At 47.7% G+C, this 10,876-nt stretch overlaps 1 protein-coding gene across 1 annotated transcript in view; it reads right to left on the minus strand.

Annotated features, from left to right (window-relative positions):
- Window positions 1-6,995, minus strand: part of LOC113455938 (zinc finger protein 14-like) — an 11,042-nt gene extending 4,047 nt beyond the window's left edge. Inside the window, exons 1-2 of the mRNA XM_026778624.1 lie at window positions 6,799-6,995; window positions 5,700-5,802 (exon numbers count right to left, since the gene is read on the minus strand). Of these exons, the coding sequence (XP_026634425.1) occupies window positions 5,700-5,802; window positions 6,799-6,995 (300 nt within the window). The remainder of the gene's footprint in view (window positions 1-5,699; window positions 5,803-6,798) is intronic.
- Window positions 6,996-10,876: the final 3,881 nt, after the last annotated feature.

Here is a 10,876-nt window from a genome sequence, read left to right on the forward strand (position 1 = left end):
TGACAGGTGTAAGATGGTATCTTAAAGTTGTCTTGATTTGCATTTCCCTGATCGCTAAGGAAGTTGAGCATGACCTTAGGTGTCTTTTGGCCATTTTCTTTTTAAAGATATCTCTATTTTTCTTTTATGTGTATGGACATTCTGCCTAGGTGTTTGTCTGTACACCGTGTACATGTATTGATTGCTGCTGGAGGCCAGAAGAGGGTGTAAGATCTTCTAGAACTGGAGTTACAGACAGCTGCCAACTGCTGTACAGGAGCTAGGAATTGAGCTCAGGTCTTCTGGAAGAACACCCTGTGTTCTTAACCACCGAGCCTTCTCTACAGCCCCCTTCTTCTTTTTTTTTTAAATTATGGTAACACTCTTAGGCTGTTTGTCCCCAGGACCATTTTTTTTAAGTGACACAGATTTTTTTTTCTTTTTTCTTTTTTAAAATATTTATTTATTTATTATGTGTACAATATTCTGTCTATGTATATGCCTACAGGCCAGAAGAGGGCACCAGACCTCATTACAGATGGTTGTGAGCCACCATGTGGTTGCTGGGAATTGAACTCAAGACCTTTGGAAGAACAGACCATAATGCTCTTAACCGTGGAGCCACCTCTCCAGCCCTCCTGGACCATTTTTAAGTGTGCTGTGAAATAGTACCAAATACATTCACAATGCTGCCCAACCCCCATTACCAGCTGTTCCCAACCCCTTTCTTCACTATGAATGGAATCTGCACCATTGAGCACATGCCTGTTTCTCCCTCACCCCTCTCTAAGCCAGCACTCTGCAATCTGTCCATATACCTCTCTCCTGTGTGAATCTCACGTCAATGGACCCATGCAGCTCTCCTTTGGATCTGACTGACCTGAAGTTGCTTGTTTGCAAGGTTTATTCAGTTTACAGCATGTATAGTCATTTGTATCATTTCTAAGGGCACACGGGTGTGTCTACCACCCTGTATTACCCATCTATCAGTGGAAATTTGGTTTGTTTCTACCTTTGCGTGTGAATGTCACTGCTGTGCACATTGATGTATGTCCACACAATTAATTTGAAGCCATGTCTTGTGCCCAACTTCTGATGGGCAATAATCCTCTCTACAAAAATCCCTTTTCAGGAATCTTAGTTCAGCTCCCTCCCCTTTCCTAAGTCATTTCCTGGCCGAGGGCTTTCATTTCCCAGGAACTTCTTGAAATCATTTGCCTGCTGTTTTCCTCCGCTGGCACAGAGGGGTTAGTTCCTTTCTACTCCTTTGCTTGCACATTGAGTGGGAAAGAGAGACATAAGGTGTACTCAACCCTAGCAGAAATGCTCCCTGTCCTCAGTGCTCCCAGCAGAAGTGCTCCCCGCAGAAGTGCTCCCCATCCTCCTCAATGCTCCCAGCAGAAGTGCTCCTCATCCTCCTAAGTGCTCCCAGCAGAAGTGCTCCCCATCCTCCTCAATGCTCCCAGCAGAAGTGCTCCTCATCCTCCTCAGTGCTCCCAGCAGAAGTCCTCCCCATCCTCCTCAGTGTTTCCAGAAGTTCTCCCTGTCCTCCCTGTCCTCCTCAGTGCTCCCAGCAGGAGTGCTCCCTGTCTTCCTTGGCATTTCCTACGTTGCTACAGTTTAGTATTTTTCGGAGATCTCATTTTAATGAATATGATTTACAGTGCCGTTAATAAAGGCCTGCAAGGGAAGGCTCTCATGAACAAATAAGCAAAAGGAGCATTAGTTCACAGACATCTTCTTACAATTTGGTATTGCTTAAACAAATTGGGGATGCTCTTCAAGAAATTCCTTCCAAGCCAAACTAAAAGTCACGCAAAGACATTCTCCCTGCTCTCACACAAACACACACAGACATCACACACACACACACACACACACACACTGCACCTATCTAGACTTACACACTACATACATCACATACATACACATTCATCCCTCAGTCTATTTAGAGGAACCCTAAGCACTTTTTGAGTAATGATTTGGCAGCTTATGCCTCAAGCTATCCACAGTGAGGACTCCCAAAGGAACTGTACAATTTTGTATGAGAACCCTGACTCTTGAACACCTTCCAAGTCTGTCGTGTGTGGGGAGTGAGGATATGCATTGTATATGTATACACATGTGTAGATATGTGTGTGGAACCCAGATGTTAAAGGGGACCATATTCCTCTCTTTCTACACCTAGTTTTTAGACAGGATTTGCTCTGAGCCTAGAGCTCACCATAGAGAGGGTCATTTTCCCCAGTATTAGGATTACAAGGGAACCCATAAGACCTGGCTTTTTACATGTGTTCTGGGAACCCAAACTCATGTTCTCATGCTTACATACCAAGCATTTCACAAACAACCATCTCCCAAGTCGCTGAAGTCTTTTGATTCTGTGGCTACATCTTGTGTACCACAAATGAGACACGCCATATAAAGTGACTTCCAACTTCTTAAAAACACTAAAAGAGCAAAGATTATCCACAGATGACCAGGGAAGGCCTCTCCCCTGCCAGCCAGCCAGCCAGCCAGAGTCTGGACGTCTGTGTTCTTTGTCCTGTCTGTGAAGCACTTCCTATGAAGTTGTCCCGTATTTGATGTGCTCTTTGTTCAAATACCGCTCACTCCCTGCCAGTTGAGAAAAACATGCCTTCGTGCCACCGCCACGGCTGAAAGGAGGATAAAACGTCTAGAATTTTGTTTTTCAAGGGTGGGTGGGGAGAGGCTTTTCCGCAAGCACCCAGTGATTTTCTCCGTTCCTGATCCTGACATCTCTTTCATGGTCTGTCTCTCTTCTGAAGAAAGATGCTTCCTGGATGCCAAAATGCCACTTGTTACAAATGCAGAGCGTGTCCCTCTGAAACCCTCCTGGGGTAACTTCATGGGCTGCTGGAGTGTCTGGCTGACACACCGCGCGGCTCAGCTGCCAGGACCCTAAATGGATGCCGAGTACAATTAAATGCAATTTAGCGGCAAGAGAACACACACGTGACCCTTTCACTGGCCTTCCTACCGCAAGACACACTCGCCGCTCCAGGCTGCTAGAACGACACCCACCCCACCCACCTCCAGGAGCATATTGCTAGAAGAGCCCACCACTACACCCTCGTCTTTGATTGACACATCCCAGGAAGCATGTGGTTAACCAGTTAGGCGGTTTAGTTAGGTTAATGGACACCGTCACAGAGTACTCTGGGAGTCACTTGCGACAAGGCATCACTCCCTGTCACCCACCAAACTTGTCTCTGCTGGGCGGCGGCATGCTCACAGACTGCAGAGCAAGCTGCACAGCTGCCCTCCTCCCCTTTGGCTGCCTGCTTCCTGCCATGGCCAGCCCTCAGTCCAACGCCTGTGTATGGGAAATGGTTGCTCAGCTTGGTCAGTAAATGAACCAGCGGGTACTTGGGCACTTATTTTCATCTCCTCAGTGTCTTCCTGCGAAATCAGAAGTCTGTGTCTGAGGGGCCCGAAGGAAGAGTGGATGAATTAGGGCAGGGAGCACTCAGGCTGAACTTGCACCTTGCTGCATTCCTGTTGACGTGAGACAAAGCTGGAGTATGAAGTCACCATGTCACCCGGTCCCCTCACTGTCAGCATGGTATTTGCTCTTCTGCCAATACCTTACCAAATGCCTGTGCAGATATCTTTGCTTGGCCTGTGGGAGTTACTATGTGCCCGTTTATAAGATCGAAATGCTCCCTAGCTCATGTGGCAGAGGTCACAGGATCTCTTACTATCACTGTCACCATGTGATGACTGCCTTGCTTGGGCTGTCTTTTATGGCTTATTCTGCATCAAGGTGGCATCCCAGTGACTAGTTCTTACCAATGATACTGATTAGGACCATCTAATGGGCTTAGGTGCTCTCCCTGTGAATCTATGGTCCATGGGTTTACCACACATCATGAAAGATGACATAGCCCCTGTCTGGTGTTCTGGGAACACTTCCCTGGGAACACAGGCCCAGGCTGGGATTCATCCTGTGTCATAGTCAATCCAGGGTGGGTGTTGCTGCTATAGCTACCAGGTCTGTACTAGCAGACATTAGCATCTGATATGTGGAACACATCCCCTGAAACTTAGCCCCCAGCCTAAAGACCAACATGAGAGACACCACATTGGAGCAGAAGCAGGCTATCACCCTGAGCCTTCCTTGAATAGAAAATTTCCTGATGAAATAATTTTGATATTATTATAGAGCCACATTGGAGGCTATGTATTTTTCTTTTTAAGACTGTATCTCATACATCTTGGAATTACCTCTAACTCAATACACAGTCCAGGACAACCTTAAACTTAACTCCTGGTTCTCTTGCCTCTACCTCCTAAGCTGTGGGATTGCAGACAAGCACCACTACATTCAACTTTATACGGTTCTGGGGATGGAACCCAGGACTTTGTGTATGCTAGGCAAGCCCTCTACCAACTGGGCTGCATCCCAGACCCTTGGGTTGATTTTCTAATCACCAACACTAACCAGAAAATTCATGTGACTGAAAATAATCTGTGTCCATTCCAGCCTAAGATGTTCAAAGTCTGGAACTCCCTTCTCCACATACTCTCCTGCCCCAGGCCCTGCAAAATAGAAGCAGACAAGAATCAAGATGGCGATGCTGTGGCACATCACCACACTCCACGGTACCCACATCAAACAGTTTCAGGGCTGGAGGCACAGTTCTGCCATGTGAAGACAGTGGCCATTAACATCTCCACTCTCCTTAGCACCTAACATGACCCTGCCTAATAAAGTGATTTTTCTGATTTGACCCAAGTCTTCCCAGTGTTCTGTTCTGTCTGCTCTGTACCAGCTGTGGCTTCCTGGTCTACTGTCCTCACCTACAGTGGGCAGGCCACACTTCCTGCTCAGAAGAGAAACCCTTCACACATCGCTTCTCCTGGACAAGGGGAGGATCAGAGTCCACCCTTGCTTGCCACTTCTCCCTAGCACCCCAGTGACAAGGCAGCATTAGCCAAAGACAAAGGGGAATGAAAGACAATAGTTTCAGTGAAGACCCTAGTATCAGCTAGCAGACATGGTGTCCCCGTGTAAAGTCCTGGCAGGAATGAGACTATTCTAGAGACACTATGCCAGTTCCCCTCAGCTTCCAGACTGTTCAAACAATGGGCTCTCAGAAACTGGAATTTCCTCAGGAACCTCAGGCTGGAGAAAGGATAAAGACTGAAGCCTTGTGCTAAACAGAGGAGCTAGTCTCCAGGAAGATACTGCAGGCAATTAGGACAACTTGTCAGGAGGCCACCTTGCAAAAGAGATGGGAGCTAAGACAAGGGTGTGTCAGTGATTGACAGGACCACGCTCACCAGGACTGCTTAGCTCTACACACCTCCGACCCTGCGTTTAAACCTAAACCTCACAGCAGGACCTGGAAGGTGGACGCAGGGGACCATTAAATCTCCATTTCTCTTCTTCATGAGGCTACACTTAATAACCTCCACTTCTTCTTTTTCATTGGTGATTTTGTCCTCAATTGATTTACTGAAGACTAGTGGGTGAGCCTGGCTTGGAAGGGCTGCCAGGACCCTGGCTCTGACCCTACTGATTTCTGTTGTACCGGCAGCCTAGAGCAATGAAGCTAGAGCATGACCATTTTATACACAGTTTGGAGGGATCAGATCCATCCTCCATTAGCTCGCACTTCAGTGACAGGCAGAGTGGAGGAAAGCCGAGTGCTCCCTTCCTGAGGATGGTATAGACAATGGTGCCCCAATCTTACCAGTGCCAAAGAGCCTACGTCACCCCAAACTGCTGACAAGCACACATCAGGCTGCAAGGCCTGGTTATTCTTGTTGTTATGGCGAAAACACTTGACAAACAAACTTAGGGAAGAAAGGGTTAATTTTGACCCAGACTTCAAAGGTGCAGTCCACCTTAGCTTTGGAAGCATGACTTGCACCAAGAAACTGCCCTCAGCCACAGCAGCTTCCGGGTTAGCTGGTACCCTCATTGCTAACACTCTGGGCTGCCTAGAAACCTCTACCTAATTGCACATACAGAACACACAAACGCTATTATATTTTTTTAAAAAACTAAATGGCAGCTTCCCGTGGAACATTTGAAATCCAATCTAAGATGCAAGCTCTCTACCACCAAGAAGAAACCCGCAATGCAATCACCTGCATCGGGGTTTGCTTTGTTTTTGAGTTTCATTAAGAATGTGTCTGCCCAGCAGTCTCCTCTTCCAGGGGTCCCAGCCCTCATAATTTCCTGCTCTGCAGCCACTAAGGAGGTCCAGAGGATTCTGCAGGCTTTGTTCTGAGTGGCCAGCCCTGGAACTGGATCACAAACCGTTTTCCTCAACTGGCCTTGGGGGAATTTGTGTTTTCTTGGGTTTTTTTTAATGCCTCCTTTGAGACCCTGGTGTAGAACTCAGGTTTTCCCAGCTTGCTCTTAAGAGACTGCACAAGGCCCCTTTCCATGTGGAACTCAAAAATGTTAGAGACTCCCTATCTTCCCAGGCTTTCCAGCAAGTCTAATCCCTTATCTCTTTAGGAGCCTTTTGGCGAGTGCTATTTTGATTTCCCCTGCATGGGGCTGAGCCTCTGGCATCCTGGCCCTGGCCTCCTCTCCTCAGTGGGAACCTCTGGGCTTAATGCCTTCTATGGAGAGCTTGTCAGATAGTGTTTCCAAATTTGTTTTCCAGGAGAAGCCTGGCCTGGGTTTTGCCAGAAGCTGCCTCCTCTGCTATTCTTCCTCTTCGTCCTCCTCTTCCTCCTCCTTGTCATCGTCCACCACCGCTCTTCCTCCCTTTCCACCGCCCTCCCATTCTCTTCTACTGCAGCTTCCTCCCTGTGGACTCTGTCTCTCAGGCTGACCTTAGAGACTTAGAGGCTTTTTTGGTGCCAGTGACCGAGCCCTGCTGAGGACACTCAGAGGTGCCAAAAGCCGCTTTCTCCTTTTCACCCTCCTCTTCTTTTTCCAGTCGCCAACAGCTCGGAGTTTCAGATGTAGGAAAGCTTTTTGCACCTGCCTTGTCCTTGAAGCGCCCTGCTAAAAAGACTCTGATCATCATGGCAGGAGCAAGATGTCCTAAAGAGAGATATGTATGTCCCTTCCATCATTTAACAGTCTACAGAGACAATGGACTCCAGGAAATGAGAGTTTCCTCTGGAGTTATCTATCTATCTATCTATCTATCTATCTATCTATCTATCTATCTATCTATCTATCTATCTATCTATCTATCTCTGTGTCTGTCTATCTATCTATCTATCTATCTATCTATCTATCTATCTATCTATCTATCTATCTATCTCTGTGTCTGTCTGTCTGTCTGTCTGTCTCTCTCTCTCTCTCTCTCTGTGTATAAATGTTAATATCAAAATTTCAGTCTTCATCTGGGAACACTGCCTATTGTCCACCTCCAGAAACAGATGGGTTTGCTCTTCTGCACCCCCAGAATCCATGTCAGAAGGCCAGATCCAGCAACGTGCTCCTGTAACCCCAGCACTAGGGAGGCAGAGACAGGGAGATCCTGGGGCATGCTGGTGAGATACTCTCACCTAGTAAGGGGAGGTTCCAGGTTGGTAAAAGAAACCTTTCCAGCTTCCATAGAGAGGCTCCCCTGCCTCAAAAAACAGGTGCAGGTATTGAACAATACAGAAAAGCCCTGGGCATCAACTTCAGCCTCCACACATATTACACGTGTACACCTAAACACACATGCGCGCGCGCACGCACGCACGCACGCACGCACACCACCACCACCACCACCACCACACACTAAATGAACACATAGGTGTGTCTCTCTCAATAGTTGAAAGCTGAGCCAGCGTTTTCCTGTCTTTCTTGCCGCTCTGCTAAAATCTTGTGTTGTCCAACTAAAAAGAAGATTAAGAAACACTCATATATTCATATTCCTGAATTCTGACTTATTGCTAGTAGAAGGCTGGGGAGGCTACATCCGCCTGGGTTGACTCTCTGAGTAAGCTGCACATTGTGTTGTCAGCCTGCTGTGTCCTCCGTTCTCCAGGGAGACAGCAGGCCCCGCCCACACACCTGTCAGTTGTCATGTGGCGTCAGTGCTTTGCTTCATGTTGGTGGGCTTTCTCCAAAACCTCCATCCTGCTACACATGACCCCCTCTTGTACAGCGCGTCTGAAGCCTCCATCTCTCTATACATGACCCCTCTTGTACAGTGCGTCTGAAGCCTCCATCCTGCTACATATGACCCCTCTTGTACAGCGCGTCTTCCCAGACCTTCTGCCAACTCCGTCCATGCACACAATGCACTCTGCAGCCGGGCACTTCCACTGAAATAGCGTTGGTTCATTTCAGTCTGTCTTAATGGGAACAGTTGTGTCTGCCAAGGAAGGCTAGACTTGAGTTTAGACTGAATCAATGAGCCAGACCTCCCGTGCCCTGCCTTGCTGCCACACCCCAGCAACAATGACTGAATCTCTAGCATGAGCTTTTCCACAACGGCTGTGCCACATTCTGAGCCAGGACTCTCAAAGGCTGCCTGGCTGCCACCGCCTCCCCGATTCAACTGTTCTGGAGCACTGGCTGATAACTGAACCTCTTCCCTCCCTCCTTCCCCTCCTGCTGCTCCTCCCTCCCCTTCTGAGTATGTATGTGTGCATACATAGACGTTCATACAAGTGAATACATGGGTGTTCATACATACATGTGGGTATATTCATGTACATACATGTGAGCTCATGGGTGTTTCCTTCCTCGGGGACTATCTTTCTTGACTTCTGAGACAGCGTCTCACATTGCAGTGATTAGTCTCTGCTCGCTGGCCTTGGGGGTTCCCCTGTCTTCAACTCCCCAGCACTGGGATTTTAAGCGAACAATACCACACTGGGCATTTCTACTGGGGATATAAATTCGAGTCTTCAAGTTTGTGCAGCAAACACATCACAGACTGAGCTGTCTCCCTAGCTTGGGAAACATTCTTATTCCAAAGTTCCAATGATAATGCTTGCATCCCTGTTAGCGGGAGGCAGAGGAGGTTGCCTGATTGTGATGAAACAGCTTGCGGGGCTGGACTGAGCCTAGTCAGCTCTGCTATAAGCTTCCTCTAATCTCAAGCACTCCTGAGAGTTCCCTAACTGATAACTCACCTGGTTCCTCTGATGTTAGCCCCACCAAGTAGAGCCAGGTTCTGCAACTTCCAAGCAGGCTGCTTTAGTCTGGGGTCAGTTTGTAAGCTCTGAAGTGTATACACCTTAGAAAAATCCCCATGGGCAGTTCAATGGATGGGGACCGTTGAGCGTGGGGTGCTGTGAGCTGGCAGGAGTGTTAGAAGTAAAGGGGACAGGCATCTCCAGCCTCTCCAAGTAGGGGGCTCCAGGCAGCGTCTAGAGATGACTGTCACCTCCTGTTTGTTAGAGCTCAATGACTGGAAACTCTTACTGGGTGCCGAGCTGGCACCTCGGGGTCTTGAAATGACTAAGTTCCCAAGAGTAGGTTGACTCATAACTCCTGCCGGCCTCCAGGCCCCAGGCTTAGGTTTTTGATATCTTACCCTAGGGTCAAACTTCACTCAAATGCGACTCTAAGCTTCAAAGCCCCTCTGCCTCCCTCAGGAAGAAGCCAACCAAACTGAGCCTAGAGAGCGACGCTCACCCAAAGATGTGAGCCTTTGCCTTTGTTCACATCCGGGGCGCACTGGGCAAGTCCACCTCACAGTTTATCCCTTTCCTATCTGGTCCCTGGAGTTTTCCTTTGAGACTTGCCGTGACTGGTCTGGTCTCTGTGGCCAGCACGGCATCCTCTCTTCTTTGTATATTTTTGCGGAGGGGAGCAGACAGTGATACCAGAGTGATCAGTGCCGGCCTCCATCACCATAAATTCATGACCATGGATGGAAATAGTCAAAATGCACAATTGAAATATCAAGAACTTGGACTTGGGGCTGGAGAGATAATTTCATCAGTAAAGCACTTAACACACAAGCACAAGGACCTGAGTTTGATTCCTCAAAACATACATGAAAAAGGCACTCGTGATGCCACACAGCTGTTGTTCCACTGTCGTGGACGCAGAGACAGGAGGATTCCCTAGCAGGCACTGCCCAGCCTGGCTTGGTGAACTACAGGACAATAAGAGACCCTGTCTCAAAAACTTAAGTGAGGTTTGGGAAGATGGTATAGTGGTTAAAGGGCTTGCATGAAGACCAGAGTTCAGGTCCCTAGAACCTGTGTAAACGCCAGGTGAGCGTGGTGGCCTACCTGTAAAGTGAGCTACCCGGCGGGCATGATCTAGGTTTGATTTAAAGACCCAGTGAATAATGAGTAATTGAAATAATTTCCTGGACATCGCATTTGGACGTCCATATGCACACATATGCATACCCACGCCCACAAAATGCATGCCCTTACATGCAAATCAAAACACACATACATAGAGCACACACATACACACACACACGGAAAAAGAAAAAATTTGGGGGGGGTTCTTTCGTTATTGTTTTTATTGAGCTATGCATTTTTCTCTGTTCCCCTCTCCCGTGAATTTTTTTGGTTTTTCAAGACAGGGTTTTTCACTGTTTAAATCTGGCTGTCCTGGAACTCGCTTGTAGACTAGGCTGGCCTCAAACCCTCAAACTCAGATATCTGCCTTCCTCTGCCTTCTGAGTGCTGGGATTAAAGGCGTGTACCACCACAACCTGATGAGAAAAAAACAATTAAAAAATAATAAGATAGATATCATCTGAGGAACACCTGAAGTTGACCTGTGACCCCCACATGCACACAAGTGCAAGTTCACACACACACACACACAAAGAGAGAGAGAGAGAGAGAGAGAGAGAGAGAGAGAGAGAGAGAGAGAGAGAGAGCCTGAGGTTAATCTTTATCGATTTCTAGTCCAAAGAAGCCAATGATTGACTAGACACAGACCACCGATCTGCAAACCACATTTAACATCATATAAGCAGGGTAAAGG

This window comes from Microtus ochrogaster, chromosome 4 (assembly GCF_000317375.1).
Source record: "Microtus ochrogaster isolate Prairie Vole_2 chromosome 4, MicOch1.0, whole genome shotgun sequence".
In the NCBI taxonomy this organism is placed as follows: Eukaryota; Metazoa; Chordata; class Mammalia; order Rodentia; family Cricetidae; genus Microtus; species Microtus ochrogaster.